Source organism: Scaptodrosophila lebanonensis, unplaced genomic scaffold (assembly GCF_003285725.1).
Source record: "Scaptodrosophila lebanonensis strain 11010-0011.00,11010-0021.00 unplaced genomic scaffold, SlebRS2 tig00001412-arrow-pilon, whole genome shotgun sequence".
Classification (NCBI taxonomy): domain Eukaryota; kingdom Metazoa; phylum Arthropoda; class Insecta; order Diptera; family Drosophilidae; genus Scaptodrosophila; species Scaptodrosophila lebanonensis.
Window position 1 is genome coordinate 10,259,372 of NW_022060739.1, and position 22,865 is coordinate 10,282,236.

General features: G+C 37.5%; 1 protein-coding gene across 2 annotated transcripts in view; it reads left to right on the forward strand.

Moving 5' to 3' along the window:
* LOC115632024 (CUGBP Elav-like family member 2) overlaps positions 1-22,865 on the forward strand; it is a 124,391-nt gene that overhangs the window by 43,449 nt on the left and 58,077 nt on the right. The window contains exons 1-3 of one of the 2 annotated variants that reach the window (XM_030528970.1): positions 12,869-13,317; positions 13,431-13,924; positions 21,344-21,426. In XM_030528970.1, the coding sequence (XP_030384830.1) occupies positions 13,235-13,317; positions 13,431-13,924; positions 21,344-21,426 (660 nt within the window). In that variant the 5' untranslated portion in view covers positions 12,869-13,234. Of the gene's footprint in view, positions 1-12,868; positions 13,318-13,430; positions 13,925-21,343; positions 21,427-22,865 lie in introns of those variants that run through there. The other variant, XM_030528969.1, reaches the window with a different exon arrangement.

Consider the following 22,865-nt stretch of genomic DNA (forward strand, 5'->3'; position numbering starts at 1 on the left):
TAATGGCTGTAATGAAAATCTGATCTTCGCTGAGAATAACGTACTGTGGAGTTTTTAACTAAAACGTGCATTGCGCAAAATCGTTTTAACCACCAAATAAATGTAATATAAGAAATCAAGAGAAGTTTTGCCTTTACGGAAATATTAAAAGGTCGTAAATAGTGATGAGAAGAAAAAATACTAGCGAATCATACTATGGAGTTTATAACTAATACCTGCATTGCAGTATTAAACAAAATGCTTTTCTAACTAAGTAACATTTCATTACTTTTTATCCGTTTCAGCAGACTATATTTTATGGGACTATAATGAATTTAAATTTAAAATGCGACATATTTGCGATTCCTAATTAACATTAACTCCCTTTTCTCAAAAACGTTGTCTCTTTCAACCTCAAGCAATTATTAATATCGCATGTCGGATCGAGTTTATAGGTGCCTTCAACTGCAGTTTATGTTGTATGTGTAAAGGAAGGTTTGACAAAGATCGGAGCAGATTAACAGCAGGCCAGCAGTTAACTGAATAGTCGATCTACCATATCTTCAACTCAACCAGGAAGGCATTGAAAATGAACTTTAATTTGCCTTGAGATTGTGTTGTTGATGATGTCAATTGCTAAAAAGGTGTCCTTTCGTTTGCCTAAGCAGTTAAATCAGCACCTTTTTGACAGGAAGAAGTGTAGGATTAAGCTTTAATGTTAACAGTTTAAAATAAGGTTTATATATTTTTAAGAAAACCTCGAATCTAGAAATTCTCGCTTTGTATTTTTAGCAAAAAATCTTAGAATAGCTTAATATCGCATATCAGCATATCAGTAATATAAAGATCTTCGAAAGATGCGTAGACTGATTTTAAAAAGCATTATTAAATTACAAGTAGTCAACATTAGAAACTGTCTAAATATCCTCATGTAAACAATTTTAAAGCTTAAGCCAACATTTTGTTGTTGTTAATTTGCATTATCTTGTTGTTGTTTCGCGTGAAATTGTTGTTTATGCTGAATCCCCAATCAACCACATACTCGCATACACTGTGCTCCATGAAGTTGCTTTGCACTCACATGCTGCAAGGATGCTCGTGTCCTTTAAATGCTATTTATAACCTTTTCTCTGGTAAACTTTTGTGCGACGATACCGACTCAACACAGTCGCAGGGGGCCCATTACCAGAACTGTGACGACGTCAACTGAAAAGAAAACATTATAAATTTAGTAGAAGTGTCGCCCAACAACAACAACAATAACAACAACAGCAACCAAGCCGAGCATTTGTATAATTTTGTTGTTGGGCAACAGAGTCGATTACATTTTTATGATTTTGTCAACTCAGCGCTAACGAAACGAGCTGCGAAAAGCAAAAGGGCTAGGCCAGCCAACCACGATGATAATGATAATAATAGGCACAGTAAATGACGCCCGAGGGACTGCTAAAGGCGGCCAACAACATTACAGCCAAGACAGAGAGACAAACAGACTAACAGTCGGCTCGTTCAGCGTGCCACCTAATTGCCAAAGTAAATGCCATTAGGGGCAGTCAAAGATGAGGCATTGGGCAAGCAATTCGAGAGATCGATAAGCGTTCAAGCCATTTAGGGCAGATAAGCTATCAATTTATTGAATAGCAGCGGCCAGGCATTGAAAGGCTGTGTGCGCGCGCGCTCTAAAGTAGGCTATGCTATGCAAATGCTATAAAAACAAATGGCTATCCTTGCCTCGCCCCCCCCCCCCCCCCCCCACTCCTTGCTTTCGCTTTTATTTATTCAGACTGCGAGCGCACATATTTTAAATGCCTTAGAGCCGGCGGCGGCCAAAATGTTGTTTATTGAAAAATATTACAGCATGCCCAGACGACACTTGCTATTTGTTGCCTGTGTGTGTGTGTGTGTGCGTTTTTGTGTGTGTATGTATGTGTGTGTGTGCTGCAACAGTCAAGTCAACGCCTCTGGCTAGACTTTTAGCCAGCTTTCTCTATAGAGTCTACTCGTATATAAATGTGTATATTTTCGTAGCTAAGCATTTATGTATTTTGGCAACTGTTGAGCGCACGTAAAACAAATTTTCCGCTCATGACTGACCTTTTGGTCGCTCGTTTATTTATTTTTTTTGAGTGCTCAGCAAATTGTTTCAAAATTATCGCTAAATTGTTGCTTGAGGCGCCAAAATAAATACGCCACAAGCCAGGCACAAGCACGTATGTAGAGCTGACGAAAACTAAATGGAATTGAAAGGTTTATTTAAAATGTAATGGAATTAAGAAGGTTGTTTAGAATGGCATAAACAGGCAAGAAAATGTTTAGCTGCTAAATAATAATGAAAATAAAGTAGATTGATTTTTCAAAAATAGTGAAGCTTTTATGTAAATAACTATGAAGCATAATTGAATAATAATTCCACCAAAAACTATTCCCCTATGTCTTTATTATAATTGAATCGTTTATTCAAAATAGTCGATTTGCAGCATTTGTTGGCACATATAGGAAGGAGTGTTTTAAGCCGGCAAAGAATTATAGCCACCAAAAGTTATTCCCCAGTGAATTCTTGATTATAATTGAAGCGTTTATTTGAAATAGACGATTTGTACTATTTGTTGCCACATATAGAAGTGTTTTAAACCGGTAAAATATTGTAGCCACTGGTCTAAATTGTGGCTTCTTCTTGACGCTTTAACTGACGAACTCACAAACTAGCGAGCCAGGATTGCCAACTTCACTGAAATGGCGCTAGTTGATATCTTCTTCTTCTATTAGACATTTTTTGCGTTCAATATTTCTGCGCGAATAAGGAGGCAGACTCGATTCAGCAGCTACCCAACTATTTGCTGCTCATTGGTTGCAATAACCAGTTGGTAACAAAGACCACAGTAACCGCATGATCTTTAATACTATAGTCTTCCAAAAATCTCTTAACTTAAATGACACAGTTTAAAAAAAAAAAAGGAAATAGTAGAAATAATTCTAAAATACATAGAAATGTTCGATCTCCATTGCTTACCACTTCATTCTTTAAGAACTGAACAAAGCTTTAGAAAAATGTTAAATATACACAAGTTTAAATCTACTTTCAATATAAAGACAAAGAATATCCTTTCTAATATCAATTCTTATTGCTTGAAGACAATTTTGATGAAACTCTCAGCATTATTAACTGCTATTCAAGCAATCAAATGCTATTTGATTCTTATGAGAAAAAGCTAATAATTGAACGCTTATTACTTATAAAACAAAACAAAATGTATGAAAAGAAAGAGTTTAATTTTTAATGCGAAACTTTAAATAGACCTTTCAAAAAGACTTTGTCATACTTTTTGCCATTCATTCAACAGTGCATCGTTACACGATTTAGCTTGAAAGTGACTATCATTACACGAAATCAAAGCAAAATTTATTGCCATCACATGCATGCATAAAAGTATTCACACAAAAGCCCTTCTACTCATATTGACGTGAATTCGTTCGGAAAGAGCGGAGCCATACATTGTCGCAGAGCTGTCATCAGATGACAACAATTTACGCGTATTGGCACAGAGTTGGCTCAGCTGGCTTCATCGTCATACTTTGTTTCAATTTCATTGCAAACGATTTTCGAAAAGTGGCGACAATTGCAGGGCCCCTCTCGTCTGTCCCTCCGTCCGTCCAGGCAGGCTGCAACTCCGAGCCGCTCTGAGTTATAGCTCCAGAACGCTGAACGCTGAACTCTTCTCCACTCGAGGGCTTCTTTTGCAGCAGTGCTGGAATTTCATTTATAATTTCGTTTCACTTGCCCGAAAAGTGTCACCCACCGCCACCAACTCTCCAGCAGCAGCAGCAGCAACAACAACAACTTGCAACGCAGAAAGACCAAAAAAAAAAAAAAAAACAACAACCATTTGATCCAATTTTACACACTCCCGATCCAGAGGACTCTATGCCCCAAAAGCATGCGGATTTTCAGCACCGGGAGCCATGCAAATCATTTTCCTTTTCCTGTGTTCCAGCGTCGTCGCTTTTTTTCGAAAATGAATCAATAAATTCTTTTGGGAACGCAAGAAGTTTAAGCGAATTTTTGTTTGTTTTTTTTTTTTTTTTTTGTTATACATTCAATGCTGCTGCCATCGGCGTTGTTGGCATTTTTATGCCGCAGTTGCGTATATATGCGAAATGCCGTTACTTTTGCCAACTGTCCTGCCCCGGCAGCCATGAGTACGGGAGTATGGGAGTGTCTGTGTGTGTGTGTCAGTTTTAATGTTCATCGCTTTAAAAGAGAAAAGTGCCATGTCCTTTGCCCAAAAAAAAAAAAAAAAAAAAAATGCAAGCCGTAAGAGAAAATACTACATATATGTATTTTATTCATTTCATTGTGGTTTGTGCCTCAACGCTTTATGCTCTCATTTTACCCTTGGCCCTTTTTTAATACTCTATAGCACCCTGATTGGTGTGGGGTATATTAAGAAATTTACTCAATTTGTATTTAAAATCCGTATTTAAGATGTTTGTTTTTCGAGTTGTAGAGAAGGATATTTCTATGATCAATCTACCAACTTGAATGCTAAAGGTAATAATGATATTTAAACTCGGAGTTATTAACGTTCAGACAGACAGACAGACATACAGAAGGACAGACAGACAGAAGAACAGACAGTCAGAGCTTCTCCAATGTTGATTTAAACACAGATATTCTTATCTATTCGAATAGTTAAATAAAGGAGGTTTAAACACAGACAACCTCAGAGATTTTTACTTTCGTACAGACAGACTGAAGGCCAGACAGTCGAACATTATCGAACGTCCATCTGTCCAATCAAAGCATTCATTTAGTTTTGTTTTTTTTTTTTCTTCATTTTTTAAAGTGTTTTTCATTTGATTTAAAGATATTTGTAGTATTATTTGCTGATATACATTTATTAAAATATTTTATAGTTCAGAAAACAGACTTCTCTAGTCATTCTGATTAGTAATAAATTTGATTTTCATAAACAGAAAAACTATAATTGTTAATAAAGGGAAAAAGAGTTTTTCTCTCGAAATTTACAAATATCTTCAGTAATAGAAATTCCACTCTGAAAAATAAGTCTAATATGAAATCTGGGTTGAAGATTGGAAATTTAAAATCAACCAGTTTCAAATGCAGTGCATTAAACAAGTCGTCTACACCCGACTTTAACATGGGGGGTATATTTTTTTTAGCGCATTTACACTGCGTCGCTTACGTGTGTGTGTGTGTGTTTGTGCGTGTGTGTGTACGCGCCTGTGCGTTTGTCACTCGAATATCATTGAGTGTTGTTTGTCCCTTTGTGCTTTATCTTTGGGCGCACAAATATTTTATTCGACTTTTTTCCCCGGCCTGGCCGCAAGATTTACTTATTTAATTTGGTCCATGTGGTACATTTTTTTTTTTTTTTTTGTGAATACATGCCCGTCCATATCCATATGTATACCAAACATTTTTTCATTAACATTTTTTCCCTCAATTTGTATGTCGTTTGCAGTTTTTCTCGCTGCGAATGAAGCCGTTGTGTGCTTTATAAGACTCTCGAATTGTTTGAATGTTGTCAAAGGACGTTTGTGGGATGGGAATGGGAATGACTGCAGCTAACGTTTATGCGGCGGGTGTTCTATTAAATATTATCAATGTTATTGATACTCGTTTTTGACGGAATGGATATAAAAGACTTGTGGCCATTTAATCAGAATTGTGCTCTTTTCCCGCTTTCTGCAGTTTGTTGTTTCTCTTTCCTCTATTATTCTCAACATAGTCGAGCTTAAATTATGCTAAGAAATACAATTAATACCAGCGATTATTAATACTAGAGAGGGAATGAAAAATCCCGTTTGTCCGTGTTTAAGCTTAAGACCTACTTAGAGGTCTAAGAAAAACTCTTTCTATAGTTTGCCTTTTTGGGAACATTTGGCCAATAAAATTTGAGCATATATTAAAAATGTATCAACATTTGGACAATTTAAGCATTAGTTAAAAATTTATCAATTTTCTTAAAATCAAAGCTGTCTAACAATTGGTACGGAATATTAGTATTCTCAACAGATAAAGATCGACTGACCTTCTACTTTTTAACAAGCAGAGTGTTCAATCTTCTCTTTACCTCAAAGCTGAAAAGTATAGCATCTGATACTTGTCTTGTGTGTGTTCTTTAAGTTATTGGTTACTTTAATACCCTATACCTAAAGGGTAAAAGGTGTACATTCGGTTATGGAAGGATCTTCTACGCTTTAAAGTAATTATATGATGAGAGAAATCAGTCTATTTATGTATTCATCTGCCGCCTGCCTGTTCATTTGTCTGTCTGTATGAACGCCTGGATTTCGGAAACGGCTGAGGCTTCAGTGACCAATACGAGTTTATTTTAGTTTACCTTTCTTCCACTTTTGAAAACAACGATAGTTTATGGACTTCAACATTGTCTAATAAACGAACACTAGTAATATTCTAGTTCGAAACTGAATAACTTAATAAAATGTGGTATTGAAAAATGTGTGCTAAATATTATAGTTTATAGATAACTGTTCGCCTTAAATAATAGTTTTTATTACTAAACAATAGTTTTAGAAAAAGTTATTAATTATAAGCCATTGAAAGGGATTGTTCCAGCTCTATTTATACGCTTTTACTAACTCGTCCAGCTAATCCAACTAAGCGCAACCCATTCATTCGACCAGCCAGTTGTCTGTGTCCTCCAGCAGCCAGCTGGCGCTCCTCCTTCAATCGCACACAAATGCCAACTTTGATCTATTTACAAGCAATTATTAAAACAACAACAGCAGCCAGAGATAGAGAGTACAAGCGATTTCACATTTTTGCTTAATTAAACACGATTCAGCCAACAACACACCAATACCCAAAGGACTAGCAGGAGCATACTCGTATATCCCTCCCTGCTCTCTCATTTTGACTTTGCCGCGCTGCTTTGTCAGTGCTCAGCAGCCAAAAAATGAGCGACTCCTGCGCCAACCCATTCAAATTTTATGCCTTGTCAAATATTTGTACAAAAGTCCCAAACCCAGAACCCCCCTCATCTCCTCCGCATCCCGACTGCAGCGCAGCAATCGTCAGCGTTGCTCATCCAATTGTCGGGCAGGCAGCCAAGCGACCAGACAGGACCAGTCCTCTCCCCCCAGCTAGCCAGGACGCAGCTTATCATTGACAAAAGCGCAACGAAGGCCGCTGCGTGTACACCCTCCCCCCCCCTCCCCTGCCCGACATCCTTGCGCCCTTGCCTGGTTCACTGACTGTCAACATAAAGCGTTCCCTTGCTTCTGCCTTCCCCCTTTCTGCTACCTTTTTCCTTCAATGTTGCCAGACAACGCACAGTCAGCAATTTGTGTGCAAACTTCTTTACACGGTCGTGAAAATGCCAAAAGGTACAAAATGAAAAAAACAAAAAAAAAAATAACAAAAAATAAACGTGCAAGAAAAACGAGAAAATCATTTTAAATGCGGCTTAAAATTATCTTTGATAAGCGTGGCGAAATGTTCGCATACATATATTTTTCCTTTCTTTTTTTTGCTGAGTAATTTATAGGCAGCTCTCTTTTAGCCGAACTCGGTCTCGGGCAGGGCATTAAAAGGTTGTGAGGATCAAAGCGAAGGAAAACGTAAATTAAACGCTGGCTGCGTGTAGTGTGTGTGTTGTGTTGTGTGGGTTAAGGCTAAATGATTAAATATGATATGGCTGGGGTGGGGAGCAAGACATAGGAAGATGGAAATTAATGATATTTTAAATATGAGAAACAATTATTCAATATGCGTAGAGATATGCTAATTAGTTAGGCGCTTCATTGTGCTTACAAGACAACCTAATTTACTAATATTTTCATCTTTTAATTGTGCATAAATGAAATCTTTAACAATATAGAACTAATATGGTATAACTGACACCGTAGTGGAGATAAGAATTTATCTTTATAAATAAATACTAAAAAAATATAGAAAACCTCTGCTGTTAATAATTATTATGAAGCGAATGCAGACCAATTGCTCTTATATTTTAGGGACCAGATCCAGATAGAAATGAAATCTTTGATAGTATGGAAATAATATATTTTTTCTGAGCGTATGCAAACTAAGTTTGAAGTTAATTAGATGCAAATTGTAGATTTTTTATACAAACGTTAGAGCCTGTTTCTCCCCCTTTGGAGCTCGAATTTTCCAAAATCTTAGTGGGCATATAGATACGTTAATGATATGAAGAATTTCTCCTGTTCATCATCAATAAGTAGCCCCCGCTCATGTGCGTCATTATACTTTAGAGACAGATCCTTAAGTCGGCTGTCTTCAGTTTTCCAGGAATCCTATTAATAATATTTATATATCCTATATTTATATATCCTTCATATTCATTTATTATTCTATCAATCAGAAAACTGTATACTTATTAATTTAGCTTTAGTCTACTTTTTAAAGTTACATTCAAACAACATATTATTAGTTTTTTATTATTATTTTAAGAGTTGGCAGCAAAAAGTCAAACATGATTGTGTTCGTCACTTAGTTTGTTTTTTGTTGTCAAGTATATCCCACATTTATTTACTACCACTATATAGTATACCTTCAACTATATTTTTATTCAAACGCAACTAGAAGTTTGCTGCTTGGGTGGCGGGTAGTTGGTGTTTGTGCAAAAAGAAAAGTCAACGACAAAGCGGCAGGAACAAGTGGCTGCAAAAAGTTGCACATTCCAACAACAAGCTTCCACTACTATTACACACCCTGTAAGCCAACTTGCAACGCTTTGTTGTCAAAGTTGTTGCCGTTCTTTCGAATACTGCGCTTTTTTTTTTTTTGAGTCCAACAAAAGGCGAACGCAAAATACGAGCTCTTTCGTTAATAAGGCGTGTAACGAAATTAGGAGCACCATATAATTTAGGAATACCTTAGAGCAATTTCCATTTAATTCAAAATTTATTTTCATAAATCTATTTTAGAGTAAACACTTTTTAAGAAATATGTAAAAAAAAAACTACGTTTTATGGGCTTTATGTCGCTTGCATGGAAACTAGCTTTCTTCATAGAAAAAGATTTTCCATATTTAAATTCTTTCTTCTGTAAAAAATTTGTAATTTCTTGTCAACACTTTAGATGACATTTTAAAATCTTTCAAAACACGCTTATTATCCATTCGATACACACTTTCTTTAATCAGACGTGCAACGAAACTAATTAAAGACAATCTTAAAGCAATTTATTTTAATTTATAAATCAATTTTAGAAACACTCTGTTCCAAGAAATATGTAAATGAAAACATACTTTTTAATGCATTTAGTTTCTTGGAAAAATATTTCGTTCTTTTGTTAAGTAATTAGGCAATTCACTCAACAACTTCTTATACAAAATTCCCAATAATCATATAAGCGTCTTTCTAATATATAACTCCAAACAATTATATAAACCAAGAAGATTTCTTATCAGCACTTTGACATTTTGGAATCTTTCATAACACGCTTATTTTCCATTCGATACACACTTTACTTTTGCTTTGCTTCCACTTCCTGGAGTTGTTGCTGTGTTGGGTCGCTAAGAAGTTTGACTTTTCGTTGTCTGTCAGCAACAACAACAACAACAACAATCAAAGGCCACTGCAGAAGAATAAGATTTGTGGAACACCACCCCCCGGTGTTCTGCACCGAGTTTCATTTTCTGCCCATTCCGCTTGCCACAGCAAAAAGTTTTTTAATAGATTTCAAATTTCGCACGCTTTGTTGCTCATAATTCTCCAGAGTAATCAAGAAAATTAGTAAGTTTTCCTAGTGGCGGTGGTTGCAGCATCGCTCTTTGTTGTTGTCTATCCCCATCTCTGTCTCTGTCACTTGCCCCCCTCCCTGTCTGCCTGTTTGCCGCCTCCCCGGACAATTTGGGCGGCAAATTGTTGACAGCTGGGTTACATTTTGTGTGCGCGAAGGACCAAGGAGGTGCGGACGGACTCGGTTTCGGCCTCGTCCCGACAAATGAAGATAAATGTGCTCCGAGCTGTAAATTCTCCTTCTTTCTCTGCCTCTCCTCCTTTTTTTGTAGTTGTCGAAATTTTTAAAGCAAGCGAAAAGTGCAGCCAAAGAAGTTCTGCTCGACATATTGCCAGTAACTGGATTTTTGTGTGTTTATCGAAACAAATGCAATAGTCTTGTTAAGTTACTTGATAGTGTTGCCAACTTTTTCGAAACATTGTTGTTGTTGTTGTTGTTGCTGCTGCTGCAACATGATGAAGATGAATTGCACTTTGTTGAAGAAATCGCACATAGTTTGAACTGTGATGCAAGTTCAAAGTGTTTGCTGTGCAGCATGTTGTTGCCTGTGTTGTGCCCCAGTCTGGGAACATAATATAAAAAAAAAGTTGTCGTCGCAATCGCATGTGTTATTGGCCCAAAAGGGCAGCTTAGCAATACTTCTATGTGAGGCGTGGTTAATGGGCGTAGAATGCAGTAAACTGTGTCGAATTACACGCGTTCGACCTTTAAAATTTTGTCGCAAGAAATTGAAGGTTTAAATATGGAAGAATATATTGCATATATGAAAATAGTTTCAGATTAGATTGGAATCTGCTTGTCCAATAAGCCTATCAAGAAATGCAACACAATTAGAATACAGATGTACTATAATGTTATGGGAAATAATTTCAGAGTATGTAATAAGTCTATAGAGAAAATGAAAAGATCTCCCTCTCCAAAAGTATTTTTATTTCAACAACACTCTTTTTCTTGAAAAAGTATCCCAATTCTTTTTGAATAGTATTTCTGCTTCCCGAAATACATCACTCAGTTTGTTTTCCAAACCAGTTCTTGAAATCTGAAGTTGTCTCTTCAAAGGCCGGAAGAGATTACTTACTGAGGTTCCCTATCTCACCAATATTGTACATCTGCTCGCCATACTTCTTAGGCATTCAGAGTTAATTCCAATTTAATTAAATTAAATAAATAACTAAGATCATTTGTTTTAGCTAGGTGCGCTATTCTTTCAGATACTTTTTCTTTAATGTAACATTTTATATTTCAAATGTTGCGTATCTATTCTTTAAGCAGCAGTGGGCTCGGATCTATCTTTAGACCAGCCTCCGCAAAGCCGATGGCCAAGAGTGCCACATTCAAAAGAGCCAACGCGAATTTCATCTTAATTCCTGGTTTGGTGTCCGAAATAGAACTGCAAAATCAAGGCCATTATGGACGTTTATATACCTACGCTTTGATTATTTCCGCATGAGCGAAACAAATTGATTAAATACATATTTAAATATTTGTAAACTGATGGCCGTGAAACCTAATAACGATGTTAAAATCAACTCTCTCAATTCTGATTTATAAATATTTATATCATACAGTTAGTGTCATCGCTAGGTTTGCAACTGTAATGTGAAAACAGTTGTTTTTCTCTTGCTGGGCAGCACAGTTTTGGAGTCACTGTGCAAAGTCCGTATTCAAAAATGTTATTGCCCAACTCAATTAAAAAATGCTAGCCATTTTGGAAAAAAAAAAAGCTTCAAAACTAACTGCAGTTTGCCAAAAGCGTAAGAAAATTTCAAGAATAATACAAGTCAAAAGTTAAGAGAAGGTTAATAAATGCAAGAGAGGGCTTAATGTACATACACACACATATACATACATACTTGTGTGTGGGCTGAGGAAGTTTGAAAGTTTTTGTATAGAGAACAGAGAAACGCAGCTGAAACAACTACAACAAAAAACTCAAATTACAAAATGCATCACACAAACAAACGCACGCATAAAAGTCTTGCGAAAAAGAGAGCAAAGTAGTGTATACATAAAAGTGAAACTTCCAAAGAATTAGAAAGCAAAATGGAATGAGCAGCTGCATCAACAGAGCAGCAACAAAAACAACATGACATGCTTTAAATTGCAACGTTGTAACCAGAGCGAATACATAGCTGTTTTTGGGAGAGTGGGTGTGTGTTCCTGTGCTTGGGTGGCAGAAAGAGGGCGCGAAAGCGGGTACGTAATAGGAGAAGCCATGTCAAAAGGCAGAAACACAAATTAGTCAAAGCAAAACGCAACAATGTTACACATTAAAATAAAGGGAGAGCAATAGGTTGAAAACTAATATGCCATTAATTGGGTGAGTTGATTATGGCAAGCTATTTAAAGAATAATCGCCTAGGCAAGCCTTTAAAGATGCATTTATTTCATTTTCTTATTTACTTATCGATTTTTTGCACACATAGCATTAAGGTAATGGCCATTTGTCTGTGTAAATAGACATTTTAGCCGGAAAATCGGGTCAACTAAAGCGCTGCCGCGCTGCTTAAAACACCTGGTGCGACATGATTAAATGGCTGGGTGTGTGAAATGGAGTTAAGATAACAGAGGGTGGACTGCACTTAGGCATTAGACAAATGGATAATGGAAAACGGTTGGTGTGTTTGCTAATTAGAAGCAACTTGATGTGGAAAAATGAAAAGCTGAATGTAATTTGCATATTTGAAAGGCAGAGCTTGGCATTGCAATAGCGAAAGAGAATGATTAAAAAGAATTCGAAGGAATTTCATTTTAAAGCACGAAACATTTAAATGCAATAAATGAAATAGAACAGCATACCGCAGAAAAGTGGAAAAACGTAGTCAGAAATATGCTATCATAATTAATAATTCACACTTAGATTCTAGTTGCAACCGAAGGGCTTACAAAGGGTTAAACAAAACTACAGTTAATTGCAGTGCAAAGCTACTCACAACAACAAACTAACGCAATCTTGAAATGATTTCTTTGTCCTGCTTCTTCCCATAACAAATAAATTCCTTGGTGCTGCCTCTAGCTTCACCTCTCCCTCTCTCTCTCTCTCCAGCAATAGTGTCTACCAAAGCTTCGCAGGTGCATTTTCAATGCCCTGACTGTCAAATTCTTGTGCCCTTCTCGTCCATTTGTACGTCGACGATTGTCAGTGAAGGAAGCAGGCGCTGGGTGTCTGTGAAATTTTGTGCTCTTGCCTACTTTTCTTTTATATAGTTTTTTTTTAAATCAATTGTTGCCGTGTCTCGCAAGTGTTACATGGAATTTTTTTAAGCTCGCTTACGAAAATTATATATTTGAAAAAACTGTTTGATGTGTTCGCTCGCTGATTGCAATTTATGAGTTTTACATAGACTTGTCAGTGTCAGTTTTTTTTTATATTATTGAGTGGCATAATAACTGTTTAACGTCACGTTTGAGTTAAACCTAATATATATAAACGTATATATATATATATGTATAAGAATTTGTAATAATTTGACAATTCGAATCGACAGTGTAAAAAGCGAAAATATGTTTAGCAGTCGCAATTCATTTTTGGGCAATCGCCGCATGATTTTTGATTTTTCGGAAAAGAGTTCCGATTTGTATTTGGAGTAAGTAAAAAAGGCCGTGACTGTAAAACTGTGTTTCTAACCGTTAATATTTTTGTTCCTACTCAACGCTCTACTTAACGCTCTCTTTATCTCTCTTTGGTTTTTAATTGCAGTGCATTTGGTATGAGCGACAAGAGCAGCACCACCAACAGCCTGCCAAATAGTCCCATACATAGCAACAACAATAATCCGTCACTACTGAACAATAACAACAACAATAACAGCAGCAGCTCCAATTTGGGAAGCTCGCTCTGCAATCATCCCAACGGCAACAGCAACAACAACAGCAGTGTTAACGTTGCCACCAACGGCATCATGTCCTCGGCCGCTCTGGTGAATAGCAACAGCAGCAGCAACAACAACAACAATCCGTGCAGTGCCAATCGCAATGTTGTTGTCAGCATGGATGATGATACATGCTTCCGTATGGACGGCGATATAACTGTTACCTACGGCGAAAAGGAGCCCGATCCGGACAATATTAAAATGTTTGTTGGCCAGGTGCCGAAATCCATGGATGAGGCGCAGTTGCGCGAAATGTTCGAGGAATACGGCCCGGTGCATTCGATAAATGTTTTGCGTGATAAGGCCACCGGCATTAGCAAAGGTGAGTGAGAGACAATACAATGCTAGTCAATTGTTTAGGGAGGACTTTTCAAATGTTATTGAAAATAAAAACACATTTGATTTTTAAAAAACTTTTTTTTTGCATTTTAAACATTTTATTATAGTTCAAATTATTAACATAATTAAATTCATAAAAGAGTTACTATTTTTACTATATTTTTCAAAATCTTCAATAATAAATGGTAAAGTACAGTCATTAATTTCTAAACGCTCTTACGCGTAATTTTTACCATTTGTGTATATTGAAGTGAACAGCACTGTCATAACATGCGTGTCATTCAAAAATGTATTTGATATTTGTAATTTACTTTGCCCCTCTTCTCTCACTCACTCTCTATCCTTTTCATGTTTGCCTTGCTTTGATAAATTACATTCAAATATGTTGCGGTAAAAGCCTAGACCAACAAACACTCACTCCCACACGTGATTGCATGTAAATGAGCTCATTTTCAAAGAGAGTGGTGGTGGGGGTCATGTTAAGCATAAATAACGCATTCGCAACACTAACATACACTCACTCCCAATCGCGCCCACTTACGCTCTCGCCCTCTCACTTCTCTATGCCCAAACTCCCCCCCACCCACTTATCAGAGTCTTGTGTCTGCGTTTAATTGCGTATCGCGCTTTGGTATTTCATTTCATCAGCAAATTGCTTCTACTTCTGTATTTGACTTTAGTTGCTGTGCTCTTACCCTTGAGCCGTATTTGATATTTAAATATGCATTTACATAAATGTCAGGCACAGACATTGTTTGCGACTGTTGTTGTTGTTATACAGAAAGAAGGTGACGCGTTAAAGAGAGTTGTCATTAACAGATTTATGAGTACGCTCTGCTCTTCTATTGACGGCCACACTCTTGAGCCCACTTTTTATTTTTTCAGCTGCATCGTTTCAGCTGCTGCTGCTTTGTATTGACGATGCTCCATCATAGAAGTAAATATTAGAGATGCGCAATAATAGTGCTAGTAGTAAATCGGGTTTTGATTTTCAAATTTGCAGTACATGATAAATATTGTGAAAATCAGTCACCTTTATTAATGTCTTCTTAAAACGATGTTCATAAATATTGCTCATATCTCTAAATTGCCAGCAGCCTATGCATTCATATTGTCGTTTTTATATTCAACCTCGATATATATATTTTCATTTCATTGCTTTCGACGACCATTGTCATTTATGGAATTGTAGTTCAAATTTTCCTTTTGCCTCTGCCATTGTCCATTGTCCACTCGAAAAACCCAGCTGGAAACGGGCGGCTGCATTTGACAGCGCCTGCTAAAAGGGGGCGTGTGTGTTTATGGCGTTGCTCGTCGGTCGGTCGGTCGGTCGGTCAGCGCAAAACTTGAGAGCATGTTGTGTTGTTGGGGTGAGCGTAAAAGCGCAAACAGTTTTAGAAGCACTTAAGTGTGTTGTGTCGATGATTTATGACAGTCAGCAGCCAGCGGCCAACAAACACACTCTTTAGAGTGTCGCCAGCACATGTATAAGTTTGTCTCTGCGTTGGCTAAAGAAAAAGCCCGAAATACACACACGCACACACACAAATCGACACAAATCGCATTGTAAAGTTATTATTTATGCCAGTATTTAGTGTGAGCATAAAAAAGTAGGCGTATATGTTGACCCAAAAAAGTTGTTTGGGCCAAAAGGAAAAAATGTTGTTTTTTCTGCCAAACAAACAAGTTTCTAGTTTCCTTTCACACATATGTATGTACACTATACATTTTTAAATGGAAGCCAAACACTTCCTGCGCCCCTTTGTACATTCAACGTTTTCATTTAGCGAGTAACCCAGTTTGGCGGCCACTAGCTTTGGCTACAAAGTTTGCAAAAAATAGAAACTAAAAAAGAAGAAGAGAAGAGTTACATTTCTAGCGATTTTAGTTGTGTATCTCAGTGTGTGTGTGTGTGTGTATTGCATTTTAATGGTAAAACGCTTACCAAGGGCCTCAAAAAGCGTATATCAATAGAAATACTGGCGTTGCTGCAGTTTTTTATGATCCTTTTTTTTGCGGACTGGTTTGTCCACAAAATGTAAAATGACACTTTTAAGTGCGCCGCTGACCTCTGAACCAGAAAGTCGTAAATAATGGAAAATTTCCTTTTCGTTTGCAAGTTTTCCTTTTCACAGACACACAAACAAATATAAATTTTCAATTTTTTGTTCATATTTGTTTGGCAACTTGCTTCTCTTTCGCAACTAAATTTCGTTAGCCAACAACCTCCTAGAAGGCTTCCTACCACTCCCTACTGCCTTAAATACTATATATTTTAGACGCTGGCAGTAACTTTGAAGTGGATTTTCTCTGTGGAGGTGTCGTTGTGGTTACTGCTGTAGTCACTCGTTGCCATAGTCATCGTTGTTGTTGTTCTTGTTGTTGTTGCAGGCAGCTGGGCATCGGGTGTCAGATGCGGCAAGGTTAAGCGTTTCGGTCATAATTTATGAGCGTTTGTCTTCAGGGTGGATGGCGTAGATGCTGGGGATAGCGGATAGCGGATATGTTACGGTTTCTTCAGTGGTTGCCAGGTGTAAAGAGTTGGCGTTTAGGTTTAATGAGGCGCCGCTTAATTTGTTTTCGCTCTAAACCTTGACAGCCTATTGGGAATTGGCGCCATTTTCTTTGCATTTAACGAGAAATTGGTCTTAAGTTTTAGGCGGAGATAAATGGTTATGGCGTAGAAAATAAATTATTAACGAGTAAAGCCTTAATTGACATGCGATATTTTGCATTAAGGTTCAAGGAAAAGAACCGAAAAATGAATAAGACCGCAGAGCATAGAATTAACTAATATTTAACGTTCATTTTTGTCCATTCTAACTCTCCTTCAACCCCTCTCATATGCGATCGTCATTTCCCTCATTTCCCGATTTTCGAATAATTCCATTACTTTCGAAAATGCTATTCAATTAAATTTCAATTTCCACTCAATGGTCTGCCATTAATTTAATGACAACTCCTTCGTTTAATAATTTCATTGTCACAGCAACTTTCTTTTAGCCTTTATGTGTCAATTGCAACTTTAAGCCATTAACTCTCTGCCTTGCTAAGCAGCTCACCACCCACTCAGCCACCCACCTCGGCAATCCTAGCCAAGAACAACTAACAGCTTCAAGCGTTTCTGTGATTTATGAGCGCTGCCACCCACCACCACTGCTCTATACTATTTGGGAGCAGAAAAAAACTAACTTGCGATGTGACCAAAAAAAAAAATGAGGGAAGAAACGGAAAATAAAATAAATTCACACCCACAGCAAACAGCTGCTGCTTCATCCTTCTCTTCAGCTCATTTTTTGAAAAGCTCTCTTGGCCAGATGTCGGCCGTCCAATCGTCCGTCCGTACGTCCGATCCGAAAGAAAAAGTAACGCACTTATCTGCTGCCTTCATCAGAGCCGACTACTCGCGAAGCTGCCTCGGACTCTGTCTCTCACACACACACTTTGCCGGGCTGACATTTTTATTTAGCTGCATGGAGCGTGAAAAATGCATAAAATTTCACTTAATTTTCAAAAGCATTTCAATTTCAAAGATTGCCCAACCACAGGCAGGCAGTGGGCTGGTAGGTTGGAGTTAGCCCGTTTTTGGCTTGGTTTGCTTTGGTTTGGTCATGGTCATGACTTTTAACGCCACTGAACTACAAAGCGTTTGTCACACACACAAACACACACACCCACAAACCGATAGTTATTCGCAGAGGGAGGGGAGGTATTTTGTCTTATCTATGGAAATGCCAGGACTTGCTATTCTTATGTTTTTTGTTGTTGCTCTTTTGGGGCCATAAACTAAATTCGATTGCAGCCCTGTTTGTTCTAGTTATAGTCTAGTTGTTATTGTTATTGGTGTTGTAGTTGTGCTGCTTGGTTCAGTCAAAGCTTGTAAATCTCTGCGCCAAAGTTTAAGGACATTGATTTATTTTACTTCGATTAATTCGTTTCCTGGCTACGTGTGCCTGCCTGCCGCCCGTACATCCTTTTTCCCTTCTGCTTCTGCCTGTACTTCTTCTCTTTAGCCTGCCGGACTTTGGCACGTCTTGTCTGGCCTCTCGATTTCATCTGGCGTGGTGGTTCAAGCAACTGAGCGAGCGGGTGTCGTCCTGCCTTCAGTCTCGTTGCTGCTAACGCCGGGATTAAGTTTTTGTCCAAAAACGTGACTGGGTGTCGTTTTAAGCTTGGCCAGCATCGATGTCGTTATTGTTATTGTTGTTCTTACACCCTTTACAACAGGGGCTATCGAATGAGCTGCTTAACTTGTGTCGCCCGATTCCGTTTGTTCAAAAATTTGTTTAGCTCTTGTCAAATTAAAATTAAGAATTTTACAATATTATTTTGTGATATTATTCAGTTATTGTTGAGAGATCGTAAGGACGGGATGCCCTTATTTGTTTTTTAACATTTAAATTCATGAATTCTGTTTTCCTATTTCAGTTTCCTTCATATATTCAGAAAAGTTGCAATTAAAAGTTTTATTTTGCATACGATCAGCATTTAACAAGATTAAAATTCAAGTCTTTTGAATAGCTTTAATCATTTGATGCATTATTTCGATCATGCTATAAATGTGGAATAAGTCGACAAAAGGTTCCAAATGAAAACAACTTCTTGTTTAACGCTTTTCGCTCTAAAGGGCAATAAAAATCATGAGTCGATTTATCAGCCGACTACTGCGCCTACTCATATATATGGAGTTTTTAAATCCAACTGATTTAGTTACTAAATGAAATCATTTTTTGTAAACCCTTTCTTATACGCTATGGAGCATACTGTCGGATAAAAAGCAAATTTAAAATGTCCATAACATTTTCTGACTATTGTTGTACATTTCCTTCAATAAACAGCTCATTTCTAGGGTATTCAATGGTCAATGTAATCGAAGCTGGCACTTCGTTTTGTTACTTTGTTCGAGTTTCTCCCACTCCGGCTTTGTCCTTTTCCCTCCATTCCTTCTTCCTTGTTTGGATCCTGGAACAACACCACTGGATTTGTTGATTCTAACTGCAGTTGACATGCACATAATGGGAATTGAGATTTTTACCCAACACTGCTCGTTGGAAATCCCTTTACGCTCCTTCATTCCTTGCCGCCTTCTTCGTTATCGTGTGCACTAAGGATTCGTCGGTTTGCTTCCTTTTGGCGCTGTTGCTATCGTTTCTTCTCGTATTTTATTGCATTTCTACTGGTTTCGATTTTCTTTCATTTGTTTCATTTATCTGAAGTTTAATTTTAAGTGATATTTAATCTGCGCTTTGTGGGAGTTGTTCTGCTGTTCTCATTATTATTTATTTTTGTTTTGTTCTTTCTTCAGTTGTTGCTTTTTAAGTGAAATGCTATGTTTTGGACTTAAAGCGTTTTCAACATATTTTCCAAATACGAACCACTTTTTCTTGTTGGCAGACAGAACCATAACTCACACACACACACCCGCATCCGTTGTGGCAGCGACGGACGGCAACGGCGTCGTCAACTAACATGTTCGTCCGGATATCAAAACCCAAAACCAAAAACGAGAAATAAAAATATTTGTTCAAATATGTGAAAATGCTGAAAAATGCCATCGCTGTGTGGTGGCGATGGCGGCAAAAAAGCTGCGACAGATTGAATTACCTATCCACCTGTGTTTATATATAGTATACATATATATACATACATATGTATATATGTATATATAGTGTAGATGTGCGTGTGTGTCTGGCTGCGTTTCCGCGCCTGAATGCGTTTGCCTACCAAAATTTCGCCGATACGGCCGGTAATTGCATTATCCAACTATTGCCATATTAAGTTTGGTGCTCACAGTTAGAGTTCGTAGGGGGTGGGCGAGCCAGGAGGGTAGGGAAGGAATGTGGCCAACTCATATGCAAAAATGAAAAAGCAGCACCGGAAATAGGCTTTGGTCCACGTTAACGTTTTACTCCTGCCTTTTTGTAGCTACCATGGCATGTGTGTGTGAGTGTTTGTGCTCGTTCGTGGGTTTGTTTGCGTTTTTAAAGCGCTGGCCACAGATTTTTGGCGCTTTGGTCACACTAAAATAAAAGAGTGCACACTTTTTGCACGCAAATTGAAATAAAATGCCATGTGTTTGGCAAAGTACACAAAAAGACAAGACACACACTCACACGTAATGGTGTGAGGCGGCTTAAAGGGAACTTAATACCAACATTTAAAGGTTTTCGTAATTTGAAAAGATGTGTAGATGGAAATGAGATTAAAGTTACATCTGGTCAGCTTCACTTGCTCTAGTAAAGTTGTGAAATAATTTAAAACAATCATATACATACGTTATTATTTAATTCAAAGAAGAAATCTTGTCCAAATGTTTTTCTCTTTTTGTTGACTTCAAACCTGACATCAGCAGAAAATCTAAAAAACGAGCACTACAAGTAAACGGTTCTTAATTTCAATTGCCTTCGAAAAGTTTCGCAATCATTTACAACAACCGAAATTCCATTTCATTAGAAAACATAAACCGAACGGAGTTACGGAATATAAAGATAAATATAGAATAGATATAGAAATATAAATAGAGATAAATAAAAAATTAAACAAACTCGTAATTCATTCACACAAAAGGCATCTGTGTACAAATTTTGGTGTCTCTACACCTTACAGTCTCTGAGATTCGGGTGTTCATACGGTCAAACAGACGGACAGACATACAGGCAGCGCTAAATCGACTAGTCTTGTCATGCTGATCAAAAATATAGGGTCTGCCAGGCTTTTCGTACAAAACTAGTCTACCCTTCTACCCATTAGGTACAGAGTATAAACAGTAATGCGTTCACAAATCTCTGGCACTTACCGCCTATCGATCGCTGCCAGTTTTCCTGTCTTTCCAGTGTTATATGCACAGTCGCATACTCGTACTTACAATATTATTCTCGGTTGCTAATTCAGCGGCAGTTCTCCGCTTTGCTCCTTAATAATATGCTTACGCGGCAACCTTTAATAAATTTCAACGCCAACACTGTGTGCGCAACCCTTAAGGCAGAGGACTAAAGCTTACCACCTCGCACCCCGAACCCCATTTGCCCGGATCCCGCCACACCTGAACCCTCCTCGCCTTCTCTTCTAAAATACGCGACACATTTGTGGGTGGGTGGGCGTTTGGGCGCCCATAATACTTAATTTAGTGCCGCTACCGTGTTGGCACGTCGCCCTCGAAAGGCCGTCGACGCCGTCTGCGAACACCTAACTGTAACTGTGGCGTCCCCAAAACCAAATCCTCACCCGCACAATTTTTTGCCTGTGCCTGCCTTCTAATAATAATAATTTTCATAATTTCTTTGCCACCTTTCCTGCTGCCGCCGCCGCCGCCGCCGCCGCCTTTATGAAAATAAACTCCAATTTAACCCTTATGCTAATCTCTCTTTTTCCCTCCTTTCTTCCTCTTTCTTTACTGCCGCAGGTTGCTGTTTTGTGACGTTTTACACGCGCCGCGCTGCCTTAAAAGCCCAGGACGCTCTGCATAATGTGAAAACGCTGAATGGGGTAAGTAGCCAGCTATATACTTGTACATATAAAAGTAGTATATTTATTTATTATTTATTTAACGTTTCAAATGCTAATAATTTAACATCATTTGTGACATTGTCTTTGGTAAGAGAGGCTTACATTTTTGCAAAGCCTTCACTTGAAGTGGAGCTAACTGTCATTTTTGGGTTGAACGATTCTGACATAATAGAAGAAATTGTGTAGGATATCTCAAGCAGATTAATCCACTTAGCCAGTTCGGTTGTTGTCCTTCTGTCTGTACGTTTCACTGTTTCCAACGAACCGCTCAAACTTTTCAGGGAACTTTGGGGCATTCTAAGACATGCCTTGTTGATCAAAAGTTGATATTGAAAAGTGTTTTTTTTTTTTAACAGTTAATGGTTATTCGAAGGATTTTTTTTTTACTCTAGGAAGAGAAAGGAAACAGGAATAGGAATATTGATCAAATATCTTTAAAAGTTCACAACAAAAAAGTTCGTTTTTTTCGTTTATTCATTAATGGGTCGGATTAGTACTTTATAACTTCATCGAAAAATACGGTGTGCTGCGAAAAATCATTGTAAGTAGAAAGAAAATATGACTTCTTCCTGCCAAAGATTTTAAAGATATGATAACAATGAAAAGTTTGTTATTATCTGTATATTTGTTAGTCTAACTATCTGCCAATCTAAATTCTTATATATCTATTCTAGCTGTCTATTTGTTAGTTTTTCTATCTGCCCATAAAATGAATTATAATATTTTTAAAGGCTTATTTTTAAAAGAGACGCCTGCAATATACAAAATTGGAATAATTTTATTTGAAGGACAACGTTAGGAAATAAACAAATAAAATATGGATTGGTGTGAATAGTGTATAAAACAATTCAAGCTTAGATTAAAAGTTCCACAGATGTAGAACCGTTAGGCAATACTTTAATTCAACAGTATATTAATATATTATACATATTTTCTATGAATTGCCAGCAAATTGTGCAAAAGTATATCGCAAACAAACTAAACTTGTTGATAAATTGTAATAGAATTATATATTTTGCATATACAAGTACATTTGTATATATTGTGCATATCTCTCATGCAAACGATATTTACTGCACACTGAACTGTCAGAACGTTTCCAGCATTTACCGCTGACAAAAGAAATTTGCAAAGTCATGCTGTCAAGCAGTCAACAAAATGCAAACGTTGCACGCAGCACGCACGAACCCACAACAGCAGTGCTGCCCCAAAATGCAGACACAATAAAAAATATGCTGTCAGTGTTGTTGTTGCGGTTGCATGGAGTGTAAAAAAGCCTTCAATAGCAATTTTTAAAATAAATATCAGCTGCACGACATGCAAATTATGTCAGAGAGTCGGTCGAATCGGTCGAGTCGAGTCGAAACGAGTCGAAACCAGTCGAGTCCACATGCAAGCGTTTCTTTTGGCTGGATGCG